Genomic DNA, 26,960 nt, shown 5'->3' on the forward strand with positions numbered 1-26,960 from the left:
GCCCTTCAGGCCCCATTGGAACTGCTGAGCACCCAGCCTCATGGACTGAGCAGCTACCGGCTTTTCAGCCTCTCCAGTGTGTAGATGGCTATCAAGCTCCTACTGTGTAAATTGAGATAATAAATTCCTTTTTATAGCATAGATTCATCCCATTGGTTATTTTCCTCTCCGGAGCCATGGCTGACACAACAGAGTACATGGTGTCCTGGGGTACACTTTCAAACATCATTACTTTTTTTGCTACTGAGGCATTGGTCCCAAAGAGTCAATAAACACGGTATTTAAGAAATTTCCAGAATTAAAACTGATGACAAGACCCAAAGGAGTCCATTTCTTTGTAGTTATGAACATGATCATAGTTTCCATTTTATAAAAATACGCACTTATATGTGTTTCCTCTTTCTTCTGTCCAGATTTTATATGACTTAACTCAGTCTGAGTCCTTGGAACTTTGATTCTTATAAATACCATAAACGGTCACTTTATTATGTTCATTCCAAACTTTTAATTTCTCTTCCATGCTTCATGAAATGATGGGCCAAGGTCCAAATCCTGATAAGATTCTGGAGTTATGTTAATACATTGCCTTGTTGTTGTTTTACATTTACTCTCTTGTAAAGAATTTTAATTCTAAAATAAGGACACTAAAACTAAGCCTTAGAAGGAAGCTATCTGCCTATTGATCTGTCTGTCTCTATCTATCTATCTATCTATCTATCTATCTATCTATCTATCTATCTATCTATCTATCTATCTATCATCTATCTATCTATCTATCTATCTATCATCTATCTATCTATCTATCTATCTATCTATCTATCTATCTATCTATCTATCTATCTATCTTCTATCATCTATCCTTTCTTTGCTAACTCAGCCCTCCATGCACTCTGGATTTGTATAGATATGGTAACTGAGCCTGTTTATATGCCTTTCTGCTAGTAAGGATATTATAGGAAGCAGAATGGTTAGTGATTCATTGCAATTCTCTCTTCATGTTGATTTGTGTTAGTCAGCTGTGCTGTTTAGTTTTTTGGTCAACTTGACACAAGCTAGAATCATGGGGAAGAAGGGACCTCACCTGAGAAAATGATTCTATCAGATTGCCTGTAGGCAAGTTTGTGGAGGCAATTTCTCGATTAAGGATTGATGTGGGTGGGCCAGCCCACTATGGGTCCTGAGTGGCAGAAGAAAGACTGATCAAGCTGTAAGCAGTGCTCATTCATGGCTTCTATCTCCATTCCTGTTTTCAGGTTTCTGTCTTCAGTTTGTGCCCTGACTTTACGCAGCAATGGAGTGTGATCTGAGAGTTTAAACTGAAATAAACCGTTTCCTCCCAAAGTTGCCTTTGGTAAGTGCCTTATCACAGAAATACAGAGCAAACTAGAGTAGAAATTGGTACCAGACAATGGACCTGGCCATGTTGTTTTGCAGATAATTCTGGAAATATTGGGAATTTTGGGCTGGAAAATCCATTGCTGCTCAAAGCTTATTGGGCTATTCTGTTGGAGCTTGGAAGGAAATGCTGAGAGCTTTCCAGACAACAGAGGCCTGGGTGGGGAAGTTTATGAGAGAAGTTTGAGAGTTCCTTGAAGTCTCTATCAGGGCCATTTGTTTTATATTTCAAATTAAGAATGTGATTTCTGGTCAGCTGGAGTTGGTGAATCAGCTGGGATTAAGAAGAGACCAGCACCACTGAAGTGAAACCTTTGTGTTACTGGGACAGTCTGTGTTGGTCAGCTGGGGCTGAGAAATTAGTGATGATTAAGAAGAGCATCACTGAGGTGAAATGCTGTGGGATGGTCTGTATGTTAAATTGCTCTGATTGGTCAATAAACAAAACACTGATTGGCCAGTGGCCAGGCAGGAAGTATAGGCAGGACTAACAGAGAGGAGAATTGAGAGAACAGGAAGGCAGAGAGAGTCACTGCCAGCCGCTGCCACCATGACAAGCAGCATGTGAAGATGCCGGTAAGCCACGAGCCACGTGGCAAGGTATAGATTTATGAAAATGGATTAATTTAAGCTATAAGAACAGTTAGCAAGAAGCCTACCATGGCCATATAGTTTGTAAGCAATATAAGTCTCTGTGTTTACTTGGTTGGGTCTGAGTAGCTGTGGGACTGGCAGGTGACAGATTTGTCCTGACTGTGGGCCAGGCAGGAAAACTCTAGCTACAGTGAAATCTTCTGGGCAGTCTTTTCTCAGGATCAGCACACAGACACTGTAGTCCCCAGAGGCCATGGCTGCATCTTGAGCTGGCAGCAAGACTTGGTCATATGTAAGAGTCTCTCAGGTGGTACTTGTTTTGAAGGCATGAAGGGTCATGGAGAGCAGCTGAGGCTTGGCACTGTGTGACAGGGTTAGAGTCTCCCCAAGTGTCACTGCTTTAGAGGCAGTGGACCTGGGAGAAAGGAGCTGATAAATAAGGAGGACTAAAGTCTCCTGCCGTAGCCAACTTTATTCAGGGCCCCAGACAATTTATACTCTGAGAGTTAAGAAGGTCACAGGAGTAATTTTCTCATGAGTTCATGCTGTATACAATCCCAAGGATAAGCTACACAGGGCAAAAACATTTTCCTGTAGAGGCTAACATAAAGGGTAGTTTAAACATTTAATTGAATAACAGCAGCAAGCAGTAGTGAATAATCTGAAGTCAACTCATACCTATCCCTGCAACTGGGAGGACCATGAAAGCACATGCCAAAAACAGTTTCTCCTGAAGAAACTGAAGTCACAAGACTCTTGTTTCCTCGGAGTGTTCTCACAAGCACTCAGAATTCTCCTCACATAACTCCATTCCTGGACCATGTTCCAACACCTGAGGACAGTCCAGGTGAGGGAAAGATGGTCAAATGAAGCCTCAGTTGCAACAATGACCTCAGAACTTGGAGGTTCCCGGGCAGTGGGATGACCACCAAGGACAGCAGCAGTCGTGGGGTGGACTCTTCCTGAGCCTGTGAGGTGAGATAGGTTTGCTGTGGATGGCAGAATCAGACAGGTGGAGTCATCAAAAACCTTTGCACTCAGAGGATCTTGAGTAAGTACACAGATATCAAATACTAATCTATTGGAACACTGGGTTTCAGTTTTGCTCCAGTTGGATTGTAACTGTGTCCTGATTCTTCCCTACTGAAACAAGGAGTATGTAACTTATTTTTAATTTTACTGGAGTCACAGTTGAGAGAGACTTTGGATTTTTAAAGAGACATTGGATATTTTAAAGAGACTAAACTTAAAGTGTTTGAATTTTGAAAAGTGTCGGATTTTCAGATTTACTACATTTTATATTGTGATATTAATGTGAGAGGTCTTGGGGATAAATAAAAAAGTTATAGTTTAACAGTGATGCATCTGTGTTTCAAGTTAACAAGGAGTCAATTGTGATGGCTAGGCTTTTTTTTTCCCACTTGACATGAGCTAGAGTCATCTGGGAAGATAAAATCTCAATGAGAAAATGCTTCCCCCATATTACCCGTAGGTACTTTCTTGATTAATGATTGATGTGGGAGGATCCAGCCCTCTATGGTCAGTGTTGCTCCTAGTCAGGTGTAACACGGGTTGCTAAATGGTCTTTTTAATAAAAAAACACAGGGCCAGGTATTGGGGTGAAAGCTGAAAGATCAAAGATCAAGCCAGCCATGTTTTACCTCTAGAAAATCCTCAGCCCAAGAGAGAGCTACTTCCTGTATACTCAAGCCTATATACCTTTCTGTGCCCTGCCATCTTACTTCCTTTCTCTGCCTAGCTCTTCCTGTCTGTCTGTCCAGACCTCTATGGTTAAGTAGTGTTGGGATTAAAGGCGTGTGCCACCATACCTGGCTCTGTTCCCCAGTGTGACCTTGAACTCACAGAGATTTGAATGAATCTCTGCCTCCTAAATGCTAAGATTAAAGGCATGTGCTACCATTGCCTGACCTCTGTTTAATATAGTGGCTGGCTTTTTCCTCTGATCCCCAGGCAAGCTTTATTTGTTTAGGACACAAATAAAATATCACCACAGTCAGGTGGTACTGGACGGTATTAAAAAGCAAGCTGAGTGAACGATGGAGAACAAGCTAGTCAGTCCCGTTCCTCCATGGTCTCTTCTTCAGCTCCTTTTCCAGGTTTCTGTCTTGACTTCCTTCAGTGATGGACGATGATTTGAAGTATATGATGAGATATTACCCTGCCCCCTCCCCCGGTTGCTTTCTGTCAGTGTTTTATCATATCAATAGAAAGCAAACTAAGATCTCAGCTTTGTGTTGCTATGATAAAATGCCAGGGAGGACCCCCAACTTAAGTGAGAAAGGATTTATTCTGGCTCACGTTTTCAGAGGTTTCAGTCTGTGGTCACCTGGCTTGATTGTGTTTAGGTCTGTGGTGGGCAGAACTGGTGGAAAGGTCAGGTGGAGGAAATCCACTTCCCTCCTAGAGCACTGCCCAAGGCAGGGGGAGAGAGGGAAGGAGTGGGGAGAGGGGCCAATGGTGAGTTAGACTACTCAGTGCCCACTCCTCTGAATTAGGACCCCCTTTCTAAATTTCTATCAACATCCCTAGACTCTACACAATACAACCCTACCAAGATGCACCCATTGATGAGGGGAGAACCATTATGACCCCTCCACTTCTCTAAAGTGCCGCCTTTGAACCAAACCTTCAACACATGGTGTAGACAGACTTTTCTTTTCCACCCACCAGTTCCCAAATAACTGAGGAGACTTAATATGAATTATAAATGCTAGGCCCGATGTGTGGGATGACTCAGCCCTAGCAGGCCTGAGTGCCAGCCAGCCCAAACCAGTAATGAGAGTATGTGTATAAGATACTTCCTAAGAGCCAACCTGGGTCTGCCAAAGGGCCTTAGTAACAGCAGCTGAAACATGATCTGTGTTGGCCTGGACCAATGAGAGGCAGCCATGTCACACTAGCAGATGCATATTTATGAGACCTTCCCCCAGGGCGGGGTAGAGGGTATATAAGGCTTGCCTCTTCCTTGTTTCAACATCCTCCCAGAGTCTGTGTCATTGACTTGCCCCCTCCCCCAAAGGGAACCTGAAAAGGGAACCTCATAGGAACTTGCCACAGGCTGATAGCTCAGGCTTGTTACTAACTAGCTCTTACAACTTAAAATAACCCATTTCTATTAATCTACATTCTGCCACGTGGCATTACCTCATCTTGCACCTCCTGTTTCCTCTTGGTATCTCTCTGATGACTCCTCTGGCTTGGCCTTTCTTCTTCCCAGTGTCCTTAGTCTGGTTCTCCAGCCTAACCTTATCCTGTTCTGCTATTGGCCAGTCAGCTTCTTTATTAAACAAATCACAGCATAATTTACACAGTGTACAGAAAAATTATTCCACAGCAACATGGGTCTTTGGGGTTAGTTTAGATCTAAACCAAGATTTCAAAGAAGTCAATATCCAGCCACCATCTTCTGGCCCCTTTTTCATGTGCAGAATGCCCATGGGCTTTGTTTCTTCCATGACATTAACCTTCATGGACACCCCCTCCATCTTTTGTTAGATGCTGGGTGGCATTTCTCTAAAGTTCTTCTCAAGGTTATCTTTAAAATAGATGATGTGTGATCCTGGAGTGCTTGGTGCTTACTGGTCCATGGGATGGTGGACCAAGCATACAAAAATTTAATGAAATTGCATGTTTTAATTTAGCATTTTGTTTGTAATTTAAATTCTAATCATATTCATAGTTGTTTTATTATAAAATATTTATTCTTCTTCAACTTCCAAGCATTATTGAAGCTCTTGGATTTGCTTGTGTATTTGAGAAACATGGAGATTCTTACCCTGGGTGGGTAGCACAGTATCAAGAAGAGAGGTTAACATGGCCTAATTGAGCTGAGTGCTCCTCCTCTGAGGGCAAAGACGAGATTATCCAGAAACTGACAATTTGTTGGATCATGGATGCAGCTGTAATCCCATTGGCTCCTTACAGCACTTCACATACACCCACAGAAATTAGGGGTGTGAAAAGAGACCCTTGCCTAAGTCCACCCAATCCTGGCCCCCATGTAGACTTTTAGGGTGTATTTCCTAATATAAATCATCAAATTCAGCTTTGGGGTCTCATTTCCAATCTTCAAATGCTGTTTCCTCCCTGAAGTTCCCTTCATGATCTCAGTTAGAGACAGATTTCCCTCCACAAACGCTTCACAATAAGAAAGCAGAGCACGGGGAAGGAAAAGATGGAGTCAGGTAGACAGTGGTAGAAATAGACAATCCCTCTGGGGACCACCATAACTAAAGCAGGTGAAACTTGAGGGATGCAAAACTCCTGGGGCACAGGATAGTCATATGGCCTTAGAGCATCCCTCCCCCACCCATTTGCTAATTAATTATGATATGAAGCATCCTGTGTCAGTGGAGAGGTCTGGGTGACAGTGCAACCATTTGTCCATGTGACGGCCATTGGAGATTCTGACGTCATGCGGTGCCTGCTCTGATGCACAGGGATGGGCTCGGCATCAAATATTCAAGACTCTGTGCATCCTCCCAGGCTCGAATCAAGGACACATGATGCTTATTCTGAGTTTAACAATAAGGCTGTCATCAGGAACCACACACTGCAGAGCATTTTACAAAATAACTGTGCAGAACTCTCAAAACATCTGTTGCAGCAAACAAAGCAAGCAGACAACCACAGAAACAACAAAGCTGTAGCCAAAGGAGGATTCTAAGTGAGAGATCAAAGACTTGCAAGGATCAAGTGTCCCGCATAAGGACTTGGTGCCATCTCGGATAACTGGGATTTGAATACAGACTTGCATATTCAACAAGATCATTTATCACCCATGTTAACTTTCTTGGGTGAAATAAAATAAAAACATTAAAAAAAATCAGTTTTCTTAGAAGAACAATTCTGGGATAGGGTGTTATTTATAGTGATTTCAACTAACTTCCAAATGATTTATCCAACAAAGGGAAGAGAGGGAAAGGGAGGGGAGACAGCCAACAAGAGAATATGGGAACATGTTAACAATCAAGGGTCCACAGGCAAATGTTTTCTTAGACTTCTGCAGGTCTGATGTTCTTCAAATTTCTGCAGTAAAGAAAATCTACACAGAGGCACACCTATGTACAGCCTTTGTTCTGAGATTCAGCCTGTGCCCTCTGCCCTGTAAACTTCAAGCCCAGGCTGGTCTTTGGTTCTCCGTCCTCAGAACATACTGGTGGCTGGTGCCTCTGTTGTAGGAGGAATCTTACGTCAAAGTCCTTCAAATGGGGGAAGAAAACCTATTATTTTTCCTGCAATTTTTGCCCCAGGTGTTACCTGTTCCTGGGGCCTGTGTGTGACCTTATGGCATGCCACCCATCTGCTAGAGCTGTCTCTGAGTGATGCCTAACCTGAGGGGCTTAAAGCCTTTCGATTCTATTTTGCTTTCCACTTGCAGTGACTGAATAATTCAAGCAGGCGTCATCAGAAAGGAAGGAAGGCAAAGGACTGTTCTGGAAATGAGTTGGAGAATATCTCAGAAGGAGGTCTATCTTTTAAAGTGTGTTTACAGAGCCCAGCTTTAATTTGCACATTGGTAGGGTTCCTCTTGTTCCCATGGTGCACCAGGCACAGTGCTGGGATGTTCCTTGTCACTGTGTGAACTGGAAAATAGTCAGATGTCTACCCATAAAAGCAGGGAATAGCTAGAACACATAGACAAGGCAGCAGGGCCCAGGAAAAACCAAAGAAGTTCTGGCACCGGGACAACCCAGCGCCTCCTCTCCTCCTTGGAAACTTTTCTTCTTTTCTCCCTATTGACTTTTCATTTTATTTTTATTCTTTGTTTTTACTTGACAAATAGTGTTTGCACAGATATCTACAGTGCAATGCCTGCGTTGATTCATGTGTACATAGTGATCCTCCTAGGGAAATTTCCATATTCATTTCTTCAAAGTTTCATCTGTATTGTGAATGCTTTCAAAATTCCATCTTCTAGCTTGAGATTTAGAATTGATTATAATCTCAATCTCTCTCCATCCCCCCTCTCTCCTTCACCTCCTCCCCTTTCCTTCTTTTTCTCCTTTTCTTCCCTCTGTAGCTGACATGGACTTCCCTTAGAAGCTGGACATGGACTCCAAGGCCTTGAACATGTTAGGCGAGTATGCTACCACTGAGCTAGCCCTTGCTTCACTGAAATGTTGAATGTGAATAGAGCCACCTGACTCACTCAGGTGAGCAGGGAGAGCCACAGCCAGCTGAGCTTAGGAAGTAGAACTGAGGAAGAGGAAGACAGGAGCAAAACGCAGGAGTGGTCTTGCTCGGAGACCAAGTTTATAGAGGAGTCTGGCCTCAAGCCATGCCCCTTCCCTATTGGCCAGGATCAGTGCTTTTGTTTCGTTAGAACGAGGCCTTTAGTTCCAGAGTGCTGGCAAACTGGTACTGAGACACGGCTGTCCTTGTGCCAGGGTCTCCCCCAAGCAAGAAAGAGTGGAGGGAAGAGGCATGCTTTCATCTTTGCTCCTTCTCTGAACTTCAAGAGATAATTATTGAGGCCTTAAAAAAAAACTCATTAGTTCCCTCATCTGCATAGAGATTGGAATTTGTTAACTGATCATTAATGCATTTCCCCATTTTAATTAAAATTTATTGCTAGAGGAGAGTATGAATGTTCTGGAGAGGTATATAAAAGACAGAAAGGTGAGTTAGTGTCCCTGTGACCAGCAGTGTTTGGGGTGGGGACTTTGGTAATTAGCAAGTGGGCTAGAAGCCCTAAGCATCCTGCAGTGTGTGGGATACCCCTACTGAGGAGCAATTGTTGGCTCCCAGTGCCCATCCCTGCCTCTCTAGCAAATACCCACACACACCTAGACTTTCTCAGACAATAGAAATGAATTGTGAAGAGCCTCCACTGAGCTCCCACCAGGCCTGGGAAGTGATTTCCATGAACTTCTAGGGGCTCAGGACTGGCTCCTGGGCTGTAATCCTGCTGTGTGCCTTTGTGGCTCAGGTAAGGTCCACTGACTACAGATGGGCAGCTTAGCACCTCATCAGATGCTTATATGAAAACCATCACCCAACAGCTTCATCACCTACCCAACATCCAGCCTAAGTGCTGACAGGGATACAAGCATTCATGAATTCTCCTGGATCTCCAGGACCCCAGGCCAAGCCCAGGCAGCCTAGTGGTCCCCTGCCCCTCTCTGCTTGGCTCCCATCGGCAGCCCTGCCTCCCTGCAGCCACTGGCCATTTCCCTCTTTTCTCTGGCTTAAGTCAGGTGGGAATGTTTGCTGGGTTTGAAATCATCACAAGCCTAAGTGAGGCGACCCTGTGTGCTCTGCTCTTGCTCTTGTGCTGCAGAATGCGGAGCCAGAGCCAGGCTTCGGCATCACTTTTAGGAAATGAAGTTAAACTTGACACTTCACACAAATGTGAAGCTGCCCTCTTAATTTGACTCCACAGTGTCTCTTTTTCTTTTTCTTTTTTTTTTGGTGTGTGTGTGTGTGTGTGTGTGTGTGTGTGTGTGTGTGTGTGTGTGTGTGTGTGTTTGAAGCAGGAAATTGTAGCTTTTATTGTTCAAATTTTGATAATTAAAAAAGGAAAGTTATCAATGAAGCCAAAAGCTGTTATTAATTAAAAATTTTTCCTCTTCCTTCTTTCTCTCCCTTCTCCTCCCCTCCTCCTCTTCTCTCTGCCACCCCCCTTCTTCCCCCAAGTACTGGGAACTGAAATAGACCCTCAAGCATGAAGACAAGTGCTAAGATCTACTACTGAGCTATGTATGCACCAAGGCCACGTTTTACTACTTTTTTGTTACTATTAATTTTTACAAAAAATTAGACAGAGTCCCACTAAATTGCTTGGGTTGGCTTTGAGCTTACTTCTTGGTCCAGGCTGGTCTTCTTGCCTCCTAAGCAGTGGTGGCTATAGGCTTGCACCACCAGGCTCTGATAGCCTAATTTATAATCTTTCACTCCTCCTTTGAAACTGGTCTTACCGTTTTCCTGGAAGCGTCACCAGGATCTACTTATTTATTGAGCACTGGAGTTTAATGTGCTGGAATCCCACTGTCATAATCACCTCTTGAAGTTAGAACATGGCTGCTGTTGTACCAAACACCCACCACTGTGAATGCTTTTACACCGTGTCTTGCTCATGGGTGACGAGGATAGCTGTTTGCCTTTTATTTGGATTGCCAAGCTGAACTATTTCAGATAAATTATCATCAATATTTTTTTCCTCATCAAAGATAAAACTGCTTCAGCCTAGACTGTCAGAATTAGGCATGAGGGGAAGTCCCAGCCCCCGACGCTGAAAGGAACCACGGCAGCAGCAGACATCCAGCTGCTGTCCTTTTGTTTTGTAAGTTAGATATCATTATCGTGATTTGACTTACTAGAAAGAAAAGGCATTATGTCTGTTACACAATGAAGATCGGATTCTCAACTCCTCAGACACTTAGGGAAATTCTTTGAGACGAAAGAGAATTTCCCAGAACTCTCTTGCCAGAGTTGACTTCCAAGCTGACCCATGAACGTTCTAGAAAACTTCAAGCACTTTGGAGCTATAGCCTGCTCCTGGGGAGTCCTGGCCTTACATTGGCCTTGGTCTAAATTATTCATGGCCAGCACTCTTCTGTGCTGGCTGGTTTTTGTTTAGTTTAGTTTTGTTTTTTAATTTTATGAACTTGACACAAGCTAGAGTCATTTGGGAAGAGGGAACCTCAACTGAGAAAATGCCTCCATCAGATTGGTCTGTAAGCAAGGCTCTCAGGAATATTTTCTGAATTAATGATTGATATGAGAGGGCCCAGCCCACTGTGGGGGATGGCACCATGGGCCGTTGGTCCTGGGAGGCTGAATGTGAGCCTGGAGAGCAAGCCAGCAAGCAGCGTTCCTCTACAGTCTCTGCTCCAATTTCTGCCTCCAGGTTTCATCTTGATTTCCCTTCATGATGGAGTATAAACTGTTAGATGAAAATAAATCCTTTCTTCCCAGGCTTCTGTAGGTGATGTTGTTTACCACAGCAATAGAAAGCAAACAAGAATAACTTCGTTCACTCATTTTCCCTTGTACTTCTTGGGCTGAGAAGAGGCTTATTAAATAACATTGTAGTCTAAAACTCATTGGCAATGTGTGTGTGTGAGTCGGTATCGTGTGTGTGTGTGTGTGTGTGTGTGTGTGTGTGTGAGAGAGAGAGAGAGAGAGAGAGAGAGAGAGAGAGAGAGAGAGGGAGAGAGAGGGAGAGAGAGAGGGAGAGAGAGAGGGAGAGAGAGAGAGAGGGGAGAGGGAGAGAGAGAGGGAGAGAGAGAGAGAAGAAGAAGAAGAAGAAGAAGAAGAAGAAGAAGAAGAAGAGGAGGAGGAGGAGGAGGAGGAGGAGGAGGAGGAGGAGAGGAGAGGAGAGGAGAGGAGAGGAGAGGAGAGAAGAGAAGAGAAGAGAAGAGAAGAGAAGAGAAGAGAAGAGAAGAGAAGAGAAGAGAAGAGAAGAGAAGAGAGGAGGGAGAGAGGGCTATGCAGGAGATGGGTGGTGATGGTGATGTCTAGACACTCCAGTACATTCACCTCTATGCAGACACCCTCTCAAGCATTAGGGATTTGGGGGAATTGATGCTATATCTCCAGCATTTTCACCTTTGAGTTGTGTGACTTGGGCAGAATGGTGGGGAGAATAATGGCTTCCTCAAACCTATCTATGTCCTTATTCTTGGAACTCATGGGCAAGCCATGTGGCATGGTGAGAAGGGAATTTATGACCATGATTAAGTAAAGGATTTGGGGGTGGGCAAAGGCTGCTAGCTTTTCTTGGTGGGTCCCATGTCACTAGTGACCTTTAATGATACAAGAGAGAGCAGGAGGGTGAGATGAGGAGACGAAGATGTAAAAGTGGAGGTCAGTGGACACAGGACAGCCGCCAAAGAATGAGGATAGCCTCAGGAAACCCCTGCAGGAGGAATGCAGTCCTGTGACCCACTTGAGACTTGTGTCTGGGACTCTGAGGAGACACTACGGTGAGGAGCTAAGTTGTGCTGATCTATAATAGCCACAAAGGGAAGCTGACAACTTGCTGAATTAGAGGGGGTTACACATTTAAAATGGAGCTACTTATGTCTAGATTGTGCAGAGATGAATCAACATTGTCATGAGTGTGTTTTAGCAACGAATCCAAGGTGTCTATTAGCCAAAGCCTCCATGGCCTGATCTCTGTGGTACCAGGGGCCACTAGTTGACATGATTGATAACTTTTGATTTTTAGAGATCTGTAGACAGAGAACCCTCAAGAATTAGGTATGCAGGGGTGCAGGTGGCTCAGTGGATAAAGTGCTTGCTATGAGAGCATGAAGACTTGAGTTTGGATCCCCAACACTCTGGGGATGCCAGGCAGAGTAGAATGTGCTTATAATCCCAGCCCTGGGGAGCAGGGACAGGAGGGTCACCAACCAGACTGGCAAGCCCCAAGTTCAATGAGAGACGTTTCAAAAAGTATGGTGGACAAGCAGTGGAGAAAAGACACCCCCATGTCAGCCTCTGCCCTCTACATGTACCCACATGGGCAAACACTTCTTCACATACATGCACATGTATACACCAATGAAAAATTAAAAAAAGAAATATATGTCCACATGGACCTTGTTCCAACGTCTGTTAAGAAATGTATGTTCCAGCCCTAGAGTTTGGTTTATGTCTTTCCTCAGGACAATGAGGTTCCTCTTTGGATTCCTGAGCACTGAATGTGCCCTGTGGCTGCTGCTGAAGCCCAACATGACAGAGACCTAATGGGTCATCATGAAAAAATATACCCTTCTGATGCCAATGGAGATTGAGAGCCCAATATGGCCAGCATTAATGTAAGCCTAGGAACTGTAGCCATGAGATTGGATTCTCCAGAAGAGCTGCCAGCCAAAGTCATGCTTGGATCAAGAAAAACGGGCCTTGGTGGTTCGTGTTCCTGGAGTTGTATCCATGCCAGTGGATGTCCACACAATCCAGAAGAGAATTTGACATTGCTGCTACCACTGTTGCTGTTATAACAATGGCGCACACCGCTGCTACTGTTTCTGGGATTACCATTTCATAATTGCTTACTACAGCTAGCACAGTGGAGACCCTGGCAACAAAAGTAGCTACTACAGTTAATCTTTCATTCTATTGGGCATGATAAATTTAATTCAGTAGTTATATACATCTTGATTGGCTTTGAAAATTATAAATTTATAAACTCAAGTTCCAGTTGCTTTTGGGATACTATCTTACAAGGACTCCAACATACAGAATGGCTCGATAAGGAAGGGAATGACTCAGTTGTGTTTAGCCTACTGGCTATGGGTGAGATAGGACCTCTGTTGGTCTTTTCTGTATTGAACACACAGATTGCAAGCCCAGTGCCACTTTGAGATCTTTGGCAGCAATTAACCATGCAGCTCACACACGATTGAGCCAGTATGACCATGAGTATTCAGAGACGGGTAATGCCTGGGGGGCACTCACCAACCTAAGACAGAGCACCTGTGTGGCCTGGGCAGGTGTCTCCATGATGGGTAAGGTGACCTGCTGACACCCCACGCAACCCAAGCCAGAAGCTCATTTTTTAATAAAAGGGGGACCTGCAGGGTCCTGGCCCCCGTTTTGGGTAACTGTTGCCTTGCTTGTGGACCTTTACCTTGATATCCTCCCAATGCTAATTCCCTGCCAGGTTCCACCCTCCTGAATACTTAAGGAAAGTTCCTTGTCTGTGTATCCTGAATAATGGGTGTTAACAGCTTAGATGCAAGATTGTAAAACATCAGTAGCGAACTTCTGCCCTTGGGGGTCCTCCCATTGTGCTGTAAGCCTGTAATTAAGACCTCCTACCCCCTTCAAGAAGTGACATTCGACATTTAAAATTAAATATATATAATTGAATGAATACTGTGAATGTAATCTATGAATACCACAAATGTGATTAATATTGTGAGTGTAATTTAAAAAAAAAAAGAAAGAAAGAAATGTATGTTCCAGGTGAAGTGAGTGGTGAGTTTGCCTGTATTTTAATGACCTCAGGAGAGGTAAAGCTACAGGTGAGTTTGGTTCTTTAGAATGTTCAGGTAAAAATCAGGCTGCAGAACAGAACGCTTTCACTTCAGATACCTGTGGCTGCAATTCCATTCTTAGGAGAAGGAAGCAGGCTTTGGTGCTGGCTCATTTCTGCACAGGATGAAAACAGCCTTTGGGTTCCAGACATGCAGTGGCATTTACACCATTTAAAACTGCTTCCTCCAAGCTCTGTGTGAGCTGGGGCTTCTCACCGTTGGGCTACAATGTGCTGTTGCTCCAGTGGGACCTTGTCCCCACATCTTGATGCTTAATTAGGAAATTGAATCTTTCTAAAGACTCTTAGTTCACTGAGTTTAACTGACTGTGTTCTTTCCTAATTTTACTATATTGCTGATAATGTTTGTTAGCATGATTCAGTAGCTAGAATTGCTTAAAGCAGGTGTTCACCCATCACTCTTTATGCTAATACTTTTTTTATTCTTGAAATATCAAAAAAGATATGAATTCTTTTTGGGGGGCATCATTTTTAGCTTTTGTTTGGGAAGACTTTAGTGCAGTTTCCCAGCATTCTATTGGCATATGCAGCAGAGCTGGAGAGTGATGACTGTCTAGAGTTCTTTTCTCGTGTCCCATTGAGCAGGGCAGTAGCATCAGATACATGTTCCTGCAGATACTCCAGCGTACCAACCCCCTTTCTTGTTGCTCTCCTCCTCAGCCCCCAAGACACATGGACAGTTAGATACTCAGACATCATAACCCCTTCCCCAGATCTTTGCCTCCTCCATTTGCCTGACAGAACCATCAGTTCTCTATCACTGACTGTGAGAGAACAGTGGCCTTTGCAACATAAGTCAAAAAATAAAACAGAATTAAACACTTTTTAATTTCAACCATAGAAATTATCTTCCCAGAGGGAAATAGTAGGGCTGATGAATCTAGGGAATGGCGAGCTAACATTGTGGGTACCACACAAAACCACCTGTTCACTGGTATGTTTTCAGTCTGTGTGTGCTTGTGTGAGTGTGTGGTTAGAGGATGACCTCGGTGTAGGTCCTCACCTTCAAGTGTGTTTGAGGCAGAATCTCTTGAAGTTCCCTGCTGCATGTGAGCTACTGGCCCATGAGCTTCTGGAAATTCTGTCTCCACCTACCATACTTCTATAACAGTACTGGGATGATAGATACACTACCATGTCCAACTCTGCATGGGTTCTGGGGATCTGAACTCAGGTACTCAAGCTTGCATGAGGTTTTTTTTTTTTCCCACTGAGCTGTCTCCCCAGTCCCCTTGGCTGGTACTTTAAATATCAGATCATTTGGGATCCCTATGTGGACCCTGTCTAAGATGCAGGAGTTACATCTTCTCATGCGACTCACTGTGCTTTCTCATGAAAGCTCCAGGATGATTTTATAGACACATCCTACCAATACCCCTGAATGGATATTTTCCTCTGCTGTGGTTTGAACATGAAATGTTGCCCATGGGCTCATGTATGGGGACACCTGGATCCCAGTTGGTGAAGGTATTTCAGAAGGTTATGGAAGCTTTAAGAGATGGAACTTTGCTAGAGGAAGTGCGTCAGTGGGGGGCGGGCTTTGAGGTTTAAAATCCAGTCTGACCTCTGCTTCCTGACAGCAGACAGTGTGACCAGTATTCTCACTCCTCTGCTGCCGTACCTCTGGGCCCTGATGGGTTGTGTTCCCTCTTAAACTCTCCCTCCCTGAAGTTGCCTTTTGTCATAGCCACAGGAAAGGGACCGGATGCTCAGGAGCCCAGGCATACTGTCACATGTGCTGCTTTACAGTCACGCACGCATAGCTTTAAAAACAAGCCTTCCAAGTTCAAGGGTGGCACCAACAGCTGCCAACGCGCTGGGACGGTATACAATGTTTGTTAGTGGAGGTACGTTACTTTCCAGAACCATGCCACTTTCCCCACTCTGAGGGCTCAGGCCATGGGCCAAGTGTGGAGGTTCTGCCCCGCAGGTGCAGTTTTTGGTGGGCTCACTATGTCAGCCTCATGCCAGGATGCCATCTGAGCTTGCCTCCTGTGTCCTTTCAGCCAAGCCAGAGGATGATGATCTATACCCCTCTTTGTACCCAAACTCTTGTTGTATAGCACTTTCGTTTAAATTGAACCAGTTCCTGCAGGAATGGGGAGGCCCATGGTACTCACATGTTTGGGAAAGTGATACCTCAGAAGATTCTGGAAGACCCCTCTCCAGTTTTATAGAAGGAGTAAATGACTGCTGGGGAAGGAGACTCTGACCAGCCTAAGTGGAGGGGGGGGGCATTCTTGGACCTGTTGGTCTACCTGAAGTAGGGTGGCGAGCCCCAGGGGTGCAGCTTCGATGAACTGTCACCCATGTTAGGTTGGGCTTTTCAGTGATGTGGCTGCTTTCAGTCAGCTCTGCTCCTGCCAGTAGCCCCAGTGAAAACTCATTGGCTTATCAGGACCTTGGTGCTGCCCTTACATCTGTCTGCTGTTCCCTTTCTGGAGCCAGTAGATGTGTGCTGCCTCTCCTTGTGGAAAGTCTCTCACACAGCTCTAGAGTTGGTAGCCTTCAAAACATTTGGCTGTCAAAATGTCTCTCCTAGTCTACTGTTACTCCAGTAAGTTATGGCCATTGGTCATTTGGGGAATGATTGAAGTACTGATGCCGTGTCTGGTCAGCTGTGTGACAGTGGATTCTGTTGGATGGGTTGGCCCACCTTTCAGCCAAATGCCTCTGGGTCTGCCAACTGCATCCAACCCTAAAACTGGACAAGGAAGCTCAAGTCTTCTTTTCGTGTGTATTTTCTCAGAAGAATTTATTAATAATAACACAGAAAAAAAAACCAAACAGAAATACTTTGGAAAAGAGGTTTTTTTTTAATTTTTAAATTTATTCTTCTTTCATATAATACACCCTGACCACAGCTTCCCCTCCCTCTACTCCTTCCAGTCCCCCCCCCAATATCCCCTCTCCCTCAGATCTACTCCCTGCATTCTGCCCCCCCCCACCCCAGAAAAGAGCAGGTCTCCCAACCAGCAGATATCAACCAAACATCGCACCACAAGATACAATAGGATTTGGCACAAACCCTCACATCAAGGCTGGGCGTGTAGCAGGACTCTTAAAAGGTCTTATTAATAAAAACAAACCTGGAGCCAGGTATTGGGGTGAATGTTGGAAGATCAGAGAAGCAGAACAAGCTATGTTACTGGACTGGACATTGTTAATATATATAATGAAGTTTTTTGTCTGAATCTGTCAAATGTTAATGGACTAGACATTGTTAATGTAATTTTTGACTGTGTATATTGTATATACTTATTGGGTAGTTTTTCTTGTATTAGTTATAAGCTTTTTTTAAATTTCAGACAAAATAAGGGGAAATGTGGTGGTATTGTGTTCCCCAAAATATTGTGCACCCTAATAAACTTATCTGGGGTCAGAGACAGAACAGCCACTAGATACAAAGGCTAGAAAATGGTGGCACTCACACCTTTAATCCTAGCATTCCAGAGGTAGAAATCCCTCTGGATCTCTGTAAGTTCAAGGCCACATTGGAAACAGCCAGGCATGGTGACACACGCCTTTAATCCTAAGAAGTGAGCCTTTAATCCCAGGGAGTGATGGCAAGAACAGAAAGATATATAAGGTGTGAAGACCAGAAACTAGAAACTTTTGGCTGGTTAAGCTTTTAGGCTTCTAGCAACAGTTCAGCTGAGATCCATTCGGATATGAGGACTCAGAGGCTTCCAGTCTGAGGAAATAGGATCAGCTGAGGATCTGGCAAGGTGAGGAAGCTGTGGCTTGTTCTGCTTTTCTGATCTTCCAGAATTCGCCCCAATACCTGGCTCCGGGTTTGATCTTATTAATAAAAACTTTTTAAGATTCCTGCTACATCGCTACAGCTTCCTCACCTCGCCAGTTCCTCAGCTGATCCTGTTTCCTCAGACTGGAAGCCTTTGAGTCCTCATCAGAATGGGTCTCAGCTGAACTTCTGCTCAAAAGCCTAAAAGCTTAACCAGCTCTAGTTCCTGGTTTTCAAGCCTTATATACCTTTCTGCTTTCTGCCATCACTTCCTGGGATTAAAGGCGTGAGTCACCATGCCTGGCTGTTTCCAGTGTGGCTTTGAACTCACAAAGATCTGAATGGATCTCTGCCTCCCAAGTGATAGGATTAAAGGCATGTGTGCCACCATTTTCTGGCCTCTATATCTATCTAGTAGTTGTTCTGTCTTCTGACCCTAGATACGTTTATTAGGATGCACAATATATTGGGGGACACAATATATCACCACATGGGCGAGGCAACCCAGTAGTAGAAAAAGGGACCCAAGAGCAGGTAAAAGAGTCAGAGACACCCCCACTTCCCCTGTCAGGAGTCCCCCCAAAACACCAAGCCAGAAAGCCTAGCTTTTCTTTGCTATGGCTGGGTCAGTTCTGTACCACACACACATAATTTCACATGGATCTCTGTATGCATATTCTTAAAGATCAGTGTTTCTTGTAGCTGTAGAACTTCTGGAGAGATGGCTCAGAGGTTAAGAGCACTGACTGCTCTTCCAGAGGTCCTGAGTTCAATTCCCAGCAACTACATGGTGGCTCACAACTGTCTGTAATGGGATCTGGTGCCCTCTTCTGGCCTGCAGGCATACATACTGTATACATAATAAATAAATAATAAATGTAAAAAACAAAACAAAACAAAAAAAAAAGTGCTGTGGATATCGCTATATGTAAATAAACATGATTGGCCAATAGCCAGGCAGGAAGTATAGGCGGGACTAACAGAGAGGAGAATTGAGAAAGGAGGAAGGATAGGGGAGACTGCCTGGAGCCGCCACCAGGACAAGCAAGATGTAAGGTACCAGTAAGCCGAGTCATGTGGCAAAGTATAGATTAATAGAAATGGTCTGAATATAAGAGTGAGAGCTAGACAATGATAGGCCTGAGCTAATGGCCAAGCAGTTTAAATAATGTAAGTGTCTGTGTGTTTATTTCATAAATGGGCTCTGGGACTGGTGGGACTTGGGAGCTGGAGAGAAATTCTACAGCTACAAATGGCGCCCAGCGGCTGAGTTTCCATCTTAAACCTGAGAATATTTAATAACCAATTCTAAACAAAAACCAGGTTCCTGCTTCATGCCCCATACAGGCAGCTAGATGATGCAAAATGTGGGTTTGAACACTGGCGGGTTCCTGGCATTTGCGTTTGACTGGCAGTATGGCAGGAATGAGGTGTCTGCCAGCGGCACATTACGCTGTGTGGTAGATTTAGTCTTTATATATATATATGGTTTCTGGGCTACATGCTGCTTTAATAAAAGCATAGACCCACTATTTCTGAGACTTGATGACTCCCAGGGCTCGAGAAAACGTACCACCGCCATGTTGGGAAGCTGAACTGGGCGGAGCCAGCAGCCACAGCTCCGTTTCAGTCTTAGAATGCTGCAGTTTAAAGCAATAGGTTCACAATAATTCTGATTCAGATGGAATAGTTTATAATGCATGTAAAAATGTACGTAGGCTTCAAAAAATATATACCATTATATGAACAAATAGTTTTTAAAAATAAAGTCTTAAAAAAAAAACAGTAAAGGTAATAAGCCACGTAAAGATGGCTATCACACAGAGAATCTGGATTATGTTGTCTTTGATATTTGTTTTTTTTTTTGTTTTTTTGTTTTTTTTGGTTTTTCGAGACAGGGTTTCTCTGTGTAGCTTTGCACCTTTTCCTGGAACTCACTTGGAAGCCCAGGCTGGCCTCGAACTCACAGAGATCCACCTGCCTCTGCCTCCCGAGTGCTGGGATTAAAGGCATGCGCCACCACCGCCCGGCTATCTTTGATATTCATAACTGAAGAAAAACATTTGATTGCAAAAGCTGTTGAGTTATGCCAAAATGTAAATTTTAAAGGTACCTTGACTTAAAAATTTGGATATAAGGATATGTTACTTTGGAAAAGAGGTTCTGCTTTTGTTTCCACAGAAAGTCAGAGGTTTTGGATTTATTCCAGATTAAGATACATCAGGTTTGACCAGCCAAGACCCCCTGAAAGGTCTCCAATGACACCATGGCCCGGATGATCCAATATCCAGAACCATTTCAAGACAACTGGCTCAGATGATACACCTTCATGGACTACTCCATAATCCTAAAATTTTCTTTGTGTCCCCATAAGATACAGTGCCCCCCTCCATCAGGAAGTAGTAATAGAAGCTATGCCCAAATTACCAAATATACCAAGCTGGCTTTAGAGATGGAATTGGCTCACTCCCCCTCTAAACCCAGACATATTGCTTTAAAAAAAAATGGTTAAGAGATTCTTGTGTCCCAAATCAGAAGAGCCCTCTAGTGTGGGACAGAGAAAAACCAATATTTTCATTTAAAACAGGTTGATTATAAATACAATCTCTTTCTAAAGAAAAAAAGTGGATAGTTTAGATATGATAGGATGAAAGAGTAGATTAATGAACCTACTTTTAAAGAGTAACAACTTGTTTAAAATGTTTTACATTGCTATAGATTTTAGTTTATTGATACAAATTTAAACTTAATTTTGTTATACTATATATATATATTTCTATTCTTGTGTGAGGTATTATTTTTATGTAACTCATTTCAAATTTTAATGGATAATTAAAAAATAGATTAATAGTCATCTATGATAATCATATTTGTAGCCATATTAGTTAAGTCTTCTAGGTATACATAGATATATTTCATATAGATAGGTAGTCTTCAAACACTTCAAAGACCTACAGAATATGGCATTTAAAATGTTTTAAAAATTTAGACTTTCTAGACAGTGAGACATGTCTGCTCCTGACAGTACCGATTTACTTCAGAGAAGAGTATGGGCATCAAAGACACTCCATATGGAGTTTATCTTCACCTTGACAAAAATAGAAATTTGGACAAGAAACTGTTCTTGCCTGGACTGCTTGATCAGCTGGACATACAGGACCCATAGAAAGGTAACCACTGAATTTTGCTTGACAAAATGGTCCTTCAGGTTCCTGATTTGCAGAGGAAACTGCAAGATATTCTACAGGACACAGAGAAAAGTAAATGAGAGACTCTAGGCCTGCAGGCTGAAGACTGATGCCCCAACTTTATAAGAAAACTTTGGATGACTGTCCAGGCTGTCAGCTGTTTCTGTCTACCCTACAAGACTCCCGAAAGTTGCTTGCATCCATCTACCATTTCTCAGGTACCATTATGTTCCTTCTCAGGTCTTTGATGGCATTGAAGACTAGCAGTTATAGTTACAACTTAGTATATGTAATATCTTAGAACATATTAAGTATTAGATTCAGGTTCTTTAGGATAGGACACCTTTTGGAATGATCTTTATAACATGCCATTTACCTATGCTCTATACTTCTCTGGATTTTAGTATGTGTTTCTTGCTTGATATTGTTTGCATTGGTTGTAGTTCCATCTTATCTAGGTCATTATCCCTCATTATTCCTGGACAATATTTGGTAACCATTCCTTTGTATATAGTCTTGTATTAGTTTAGAACCTTCTTATTTAAACAAAAAGGGGGAGATGTAGTGGGTAGCCATTCCAGCTTTGATCTGGAAGTTCCAGCCTCCATTGAGATTCTGGCAACTGTTATGCCTACAAGGCGGGGCCAAGGGAGGCGCCTGGAGACCTGAGACCTGGATGGGCGAGTGCTCTCTCTGTTTCGGGACCCTAGACAGTAGAGGTTGACCGAGCAGAGCTCCAGAGAACACCGCTGGACTTCGATACACCTTCCCCAGACCCCACAACCTACCTTTCCCTTTTTTGTAAGTTACCCACTAAATAAATCTTCCTTTTAACTACGTGGAGGGGCCATAATAATTTCACCAATAGTTTTTCAACTTGGCACTGTTGACATTTTGAGTCAGAATGTTCTTCCTTTCTTTATTTCATTCTTTCTTTTTGTTTCATGAATGTATAATGTGTCTTCATGTATGCATATACATCATGTGTATGCCTGGTGCCTGTAGAGGCCAGAAGAGGTTATTAGATCTCTTGTAACTGAGTTACGGATGGTTGTAAGCTGGCATATGGGTGCTGGAAATCAAACCCAGGTCCTTTCCAAACCCCACCCATAGGAAAATTCTTGATTGTGAGGGCATTGTTGAATACTGCAGGAAATTTAGTAGCATCCCTGGTCTCTGTGCAATAGATCTGTGTAAGATCTCTGATCTGTTTTGGGTTGTGGCAACTAAAAATATCTCCCCTGCTTATGACAACCAAAGTGTCCTCAGATGTTGCCAAAATCCATTGGTGGGAGACAGAGGATCACTTAGCTCTTCCTTTGAGACCTACTTGTCTTGACTCCATGTTCTTCCTGATGGCCACCCCAACACCTCACTCTGTGGGTTCTGTGCTCTGTTCGCATCTGCTAACAGCTGTAGGCCATGTCAGGCCACTGGCTGCCTCCAATCCTTCATTCATTTTGAAGGGCACACTCACCTTGCTCTTGATGGTTGGCTGCTCTCCCCTGGCCTCTGGTATTCCCAAGTCTTTCCATGCTTGTTGCCACCATTAAGCCAGTTCTGCAATGGCCTTCCCTAGCATCCCAGTCATAGCTGCAGAAGACAGACAGGAGAGCTTCTTGAGAATATGGGCTCCTCTCACCAGCACAAAACCTGTGGCTTCAGGAAGGGCAGAGACCTCGTGCAGGCCTTTGAGTCTGTTCCACTGTGAATGTTTGCTGGTTCTCTAGAACCTCTGGGATTTATTCTGGAGCTCCAACCCTGTCCTTTGCGGTTTCGCCACCTTGGCTTCAGGCAGCTTTCTTGTGTAGATTGATACTCAGTCAGAGACTCCAGTGAACACTCTGAAAATATTTGAAATTCTCTCTGCAGCTATCTTGCTTCTTTGGTCTTTGGTCTTCCAAACCTTGGTCTCCCTGATGACTCCTGGTAAAGATGATACCTTCGCTGTGTTTTCTAGATTTATTTATCCACTCCAGCAGTGTGCCCTCTGCTTTTATGTTGATTTGGAATGGGTCCCTTCACACTCCCATTGTTCTCATACTTCCTCTTTTCTCCCTTGAGGAAAACCCCTTAACCTTCCCTCTGCTGCCTTCAGTGGCCTGCACACTGTACCTGTGACCACTGAGGGGTCCACGTGGCCTGCACACTGTACCTGTGACCACCGAGGGGTCCACATGGCCTGCACACTGCTGTACATGTGACCACCGAGGGGTCCACATGGCCTGCACACTGTACATGTGACCACCGAGGGGTCCACGTGGCCTGCACACTGTACATGTGACCACCGAGGGGTCCACGTGGCCTGCACACTGTACATGTGACCACCGAGGGGTCCATGTGGCCTGCACACTGTACATGTGACCACCGAGGGGTCCACGTGGCCTGCACACTGTACATGTGACCACCGAGGGGTCCACATGGCCTGCACACTGTACATGTGACCACCGAGGGGTCCATGTGGCCTGCACACTGTACCTGTGACTACAGAGGGGTCCACATGGCCTGCACACTGTACATGTGACCACTGAGGGGTCCACATGGCCTGCACACTGTACTTGTGGCCACCAAGGGATCCACATGGCCTGCACACTGTACCTGTGACCACCGAGGGGTCCACATGGCCTGCACACTGTACATGTGACCACCGAGGGGTCCACATGGCCTGCACACTGTACATGTGACCACCGAGGGGTCCACATGGCCTGCACACTGTACTTGTGGCCACCAAGGGATCCACATGGCCTGCACACTGTACCTGTGACCACCGAGGGGTCCATATGGCCTGATACTGGGTTGATGACTCAGATTTCTCCCTCTCTGCTCTTGTTACCCCTGTGTTGGTCAATTTGCCTGGAAGGCGAGATGGAGCGGAGACCAGACTGCAGAACAGTATCATAAGGGCCTTGACTCACAGCCATGGGGGACTGAAAGGGGGGATGGAACAAATGGGCTGACTCTGGAAGAACAGTTGCTGTATTTCCTGTGGAGGTTTTAGAGCTGAGGTGAATGATAGAGTTGTCTTGAACTGTGACAAAGCCCCAGGCTTTCCGGGGAGAGACACCTCCTCTGCATGGCACAGTGGTTTGCAGGCAGCAGCCTGCTGTTAGCACAGCCTTTGGGGACACTGAGCTGAGAATGGAGTCCATTGCTGGTGTTGTCAGCAGCTGAGAGAACATGTCCTTGGTATGTGAGGTGGGGATTGGAGTGCCTACTACGGCGTCCATGACAGAAGCCAGCCTTGGCTGTGGGCCGGGGGGCACTGTCAACGCACTGTCAACTTGGGAGGTTGCAATAGGATTCTACAATAGGAGGAGAAACAGCTAGGATTTACTGACAGCTGGAAGTCCAAGGTCAAGGAGTCAGCAGGTCTGGTTCCTCTCAAGGCCCCCTCCTTCGCTTGCAGACAGCATTTTCTCAGGATGGTCTCATCACTCTGGGCGTGTGTGTGTCCCAGTTTCCTCCTATGTAAAGACACGGGTCATAGTGGACCAGGACCTATCTTCTGCTCCTCTCTTTAAAGCCCTACTTCCAAAAACAGGTCGGGGGCTAGGTCTTTGACATATCAAACTCAGAGGAACACATATAAACAGGCGCTGTCCCCAGCTCCAGGTGAGCAGGTTGGGGGCACTGTGAATTGTGGACTGGAAAGCTCTACCTGCTCCACAATGGAGACAGGGCCAGATAATTAAGAACACAACAAAGCACAGTTTTGTGAGCGGCCAGGGGTCCCGGGGATTGAGTCCTGCCGCAGGCCCACAGTGTAGCCCTTGGCAAATGCCACTGGCCTTTGTGACATAGAAGGCTACAGGAGTGGTCACAAGCTGGTTCCGTGAGCATCACAGACAGCCCTGCTCCCCAGGACAAGCTTACTCAGTTCACTGGGCTGGAAGAGACTGCAGGTGACAAAATGACCTTTTCCGCCGTAAACAAGGAATAATTCAACGCTCAAGAAGACACCAGCTTCAGGTAAGTTTGCTACACTCGAGCTCCCAAGAGGGGCCACGTTCCTCCCCTCAGCTGCCTCTCTCTCTCTGCTGACCCTGGTAGCTTGGGAAAGAAACAGTGATTCAACCCAGCATCAAGGTGGGGATGGAAGACTGAGGGCATGAAATACACATGATTTTAGATAAGAGAGAACTATAGAGGAGGAAGAGACAGACGGGGTCGGGGATGGAGTGGAGAGAAGAGATGAAGAGGTAGAGACGAGGAGGGGAAGTACAGCAAACTCTAATAACAGCAGAGGACGAGAAGACACACACACCCATTCTACAGAGCAGCCAAGCAAATGGGACCAAGAGTGTGTGGAGATGGAGGGCAGGCAGGACAGAAGGACCTGACTGCTGAGCTACATCGTCTGCTAGACCCCTACAAGGCACAGGCTCCCGTCTTTGCCAATCCGTTTCTCCCATAAAGGCAGCAAACCCCAGTGATCTAGGGTTGGAAGAGGTTTGCTCTGCTAGAATTGAATTAAAAAAAGAAGTTTCTAGAAAGCGGGCCTGAAACCTGCAGCATCGGGGCCTTTGAAAGACTCTTTGTCACTTGCGAAAAAGAAAATTCTTACTTGTCCTTGGGAAGTGTGTCTAGAGTCTTCTTTCTCGCATTAGCAGTCACACTTGGCGGCTGCTGGAATGTTTATGTGCTCTGAAGTAGTTTTGAGTGCTCATTCCTTGCTGGGCTATGTGACTCCTAAGAGCTGCGGAAGTATGAGCAGGGTGGGAGGGCCTGGCCTCTCCCTCTTTCAAGGTGTGTGAAGCCCAGATGGAAAGACAAGACTCACAGGCAGTGGCAACCCATTGGTGTGTCATGACCATTGTCACATGCTTCTAGGAGAACCCCATGGAGTCATCACAACCCAAGAATCCCCTTGGCTCAGAGTCCAGTGACATCCAGCAGGCTGGTAATGTTCAAAGTGGCGGAGAGATGAAAACCCAGGTGGGAGCCATGGGCCCCTGTGAGGGTGGGGATGCTGGGGACTGCAGAGGCGCACAGGACTCTCCTGGAAGTTGACTGGGGAGCAGGAAAAGGAGGGGTATCATGGATGCTGGAATCCATAGTCAAGCCCTGCTGCAGTTCCTTTGAGGGATGGACTGTATTCTTTGTCAGTGCCAAAGCTGCTTCCTGTGCAGGGATTAAGTGCACTGTGTGGGCACAAAGTGGCACCTGGGCCATGAAACATGAAGATGCCAGGCAGCAAAACCAAGAGGAGCAGGAGGGAGGCTAGGGGTGGCCCGCCCTTCCCTCCCTCCCTCCCTCCCTCCCTCCCTCCCTTTTTTCCTTCCATTCCTTACTCTCTCTATCCCTCCCTCCCTCCCTCCCTCTCTTCCTTCATCCTTCCTTCCTTCCTTCCTTCCTTCCTCCCTCCCTCCCTCCCTCCCTCCCTCCCTTCCTTCCTTCCTTCCTTCCTTCCTTCCTTCTTCTCTGGGGATTGTACCTGGGCCCTTGCACATGCTGGCTAGGTGACTACTGGTAAGCAACATCCTGACTCTCTTTGTATTTTGGGACAGAGGCTCACTCAGTTGTCCAGGTTGGCTTTGAAATTGACATCCTCCTGCCTCAGCCTCCCAAGCAGTTGAGATTACAATAGGCCTCCGGGTAGCTGGGGTTACTCAAGGCCTGGCTTAAAATTTTTTTCTCCATGTTTGAAGAATGATGCATTTGACATAAAAGTCTGATTAAAAGCTCCCAGTCAAAAATAGAATGTGCCTATGGTTTCATCAATTTCTTGGCCAAGCTCTGCCCCCTCAGGCAAGAGTATGTCTCTAATGCATGAGTACACACACACACACACACACACACACACACACACACACACACACACTGCACTGTTTTCATAAATTGTAAATTACAAAAGCTGCTTATATTGTAATATAGCAAGAGTGAAACATGAACTGAGATGTAATACACGAAGCCATAAATCTGACTCTCCTCAAGTTATTTAAACATTTATTTCCTAGCTCAACTCAGTATACTTAGTACACACCCAAACACACACACACACACACACACA

General features: G+C 44.9%; 1 protein-coding gene across 1 annotated transcript in view; it reads left to right on the forward strand.

Moving 5' to 3' along the window:
- The first annotated feature begins 24,784 nt into the window (after positions 1 to 24,784).
- Positions 24,785 to 26,960, forward strand: part of Pcp4 (Purkinje cell protein 4) — a 68,431-nt gene continuing 66,255 nt past the window's right edge. Inside the window, exons 1-2 of the mRNA XM_042259593.2 lie at positions 24,785 to 24,919; positions 25,781 to 25,885. Of these exons, the coding sequence (XP_042115527.1) occupies positions 25,790 to 25,885 (96 nt within the window). The 5' untranslated portion in view covers positions 24,785 to 24,919; positions 25,781 to 25,789. The remainder of the gene's footprint in view (positions 24,920 to 25,780; positions 25,886 to 26,960) is intronic.

The sequence above is a fragment of the Peromyscus maniculatus genome, chromosome 12 (assembly GCF_049852395.1).
Source record: "Peromyscus maniculatus bairdii isolate BWxNUB_F1_BW_parent chromosome 12, HU_Pman_BW_mat_3.1, whole genome shotgun sequence".
Classification (NCBI taxonomy): Eukaryota; Metazoa; Chordata; class Mammalia; order Rodentia; family Cricetidae; genus Peromyscus; species Peromyscus maniculatus.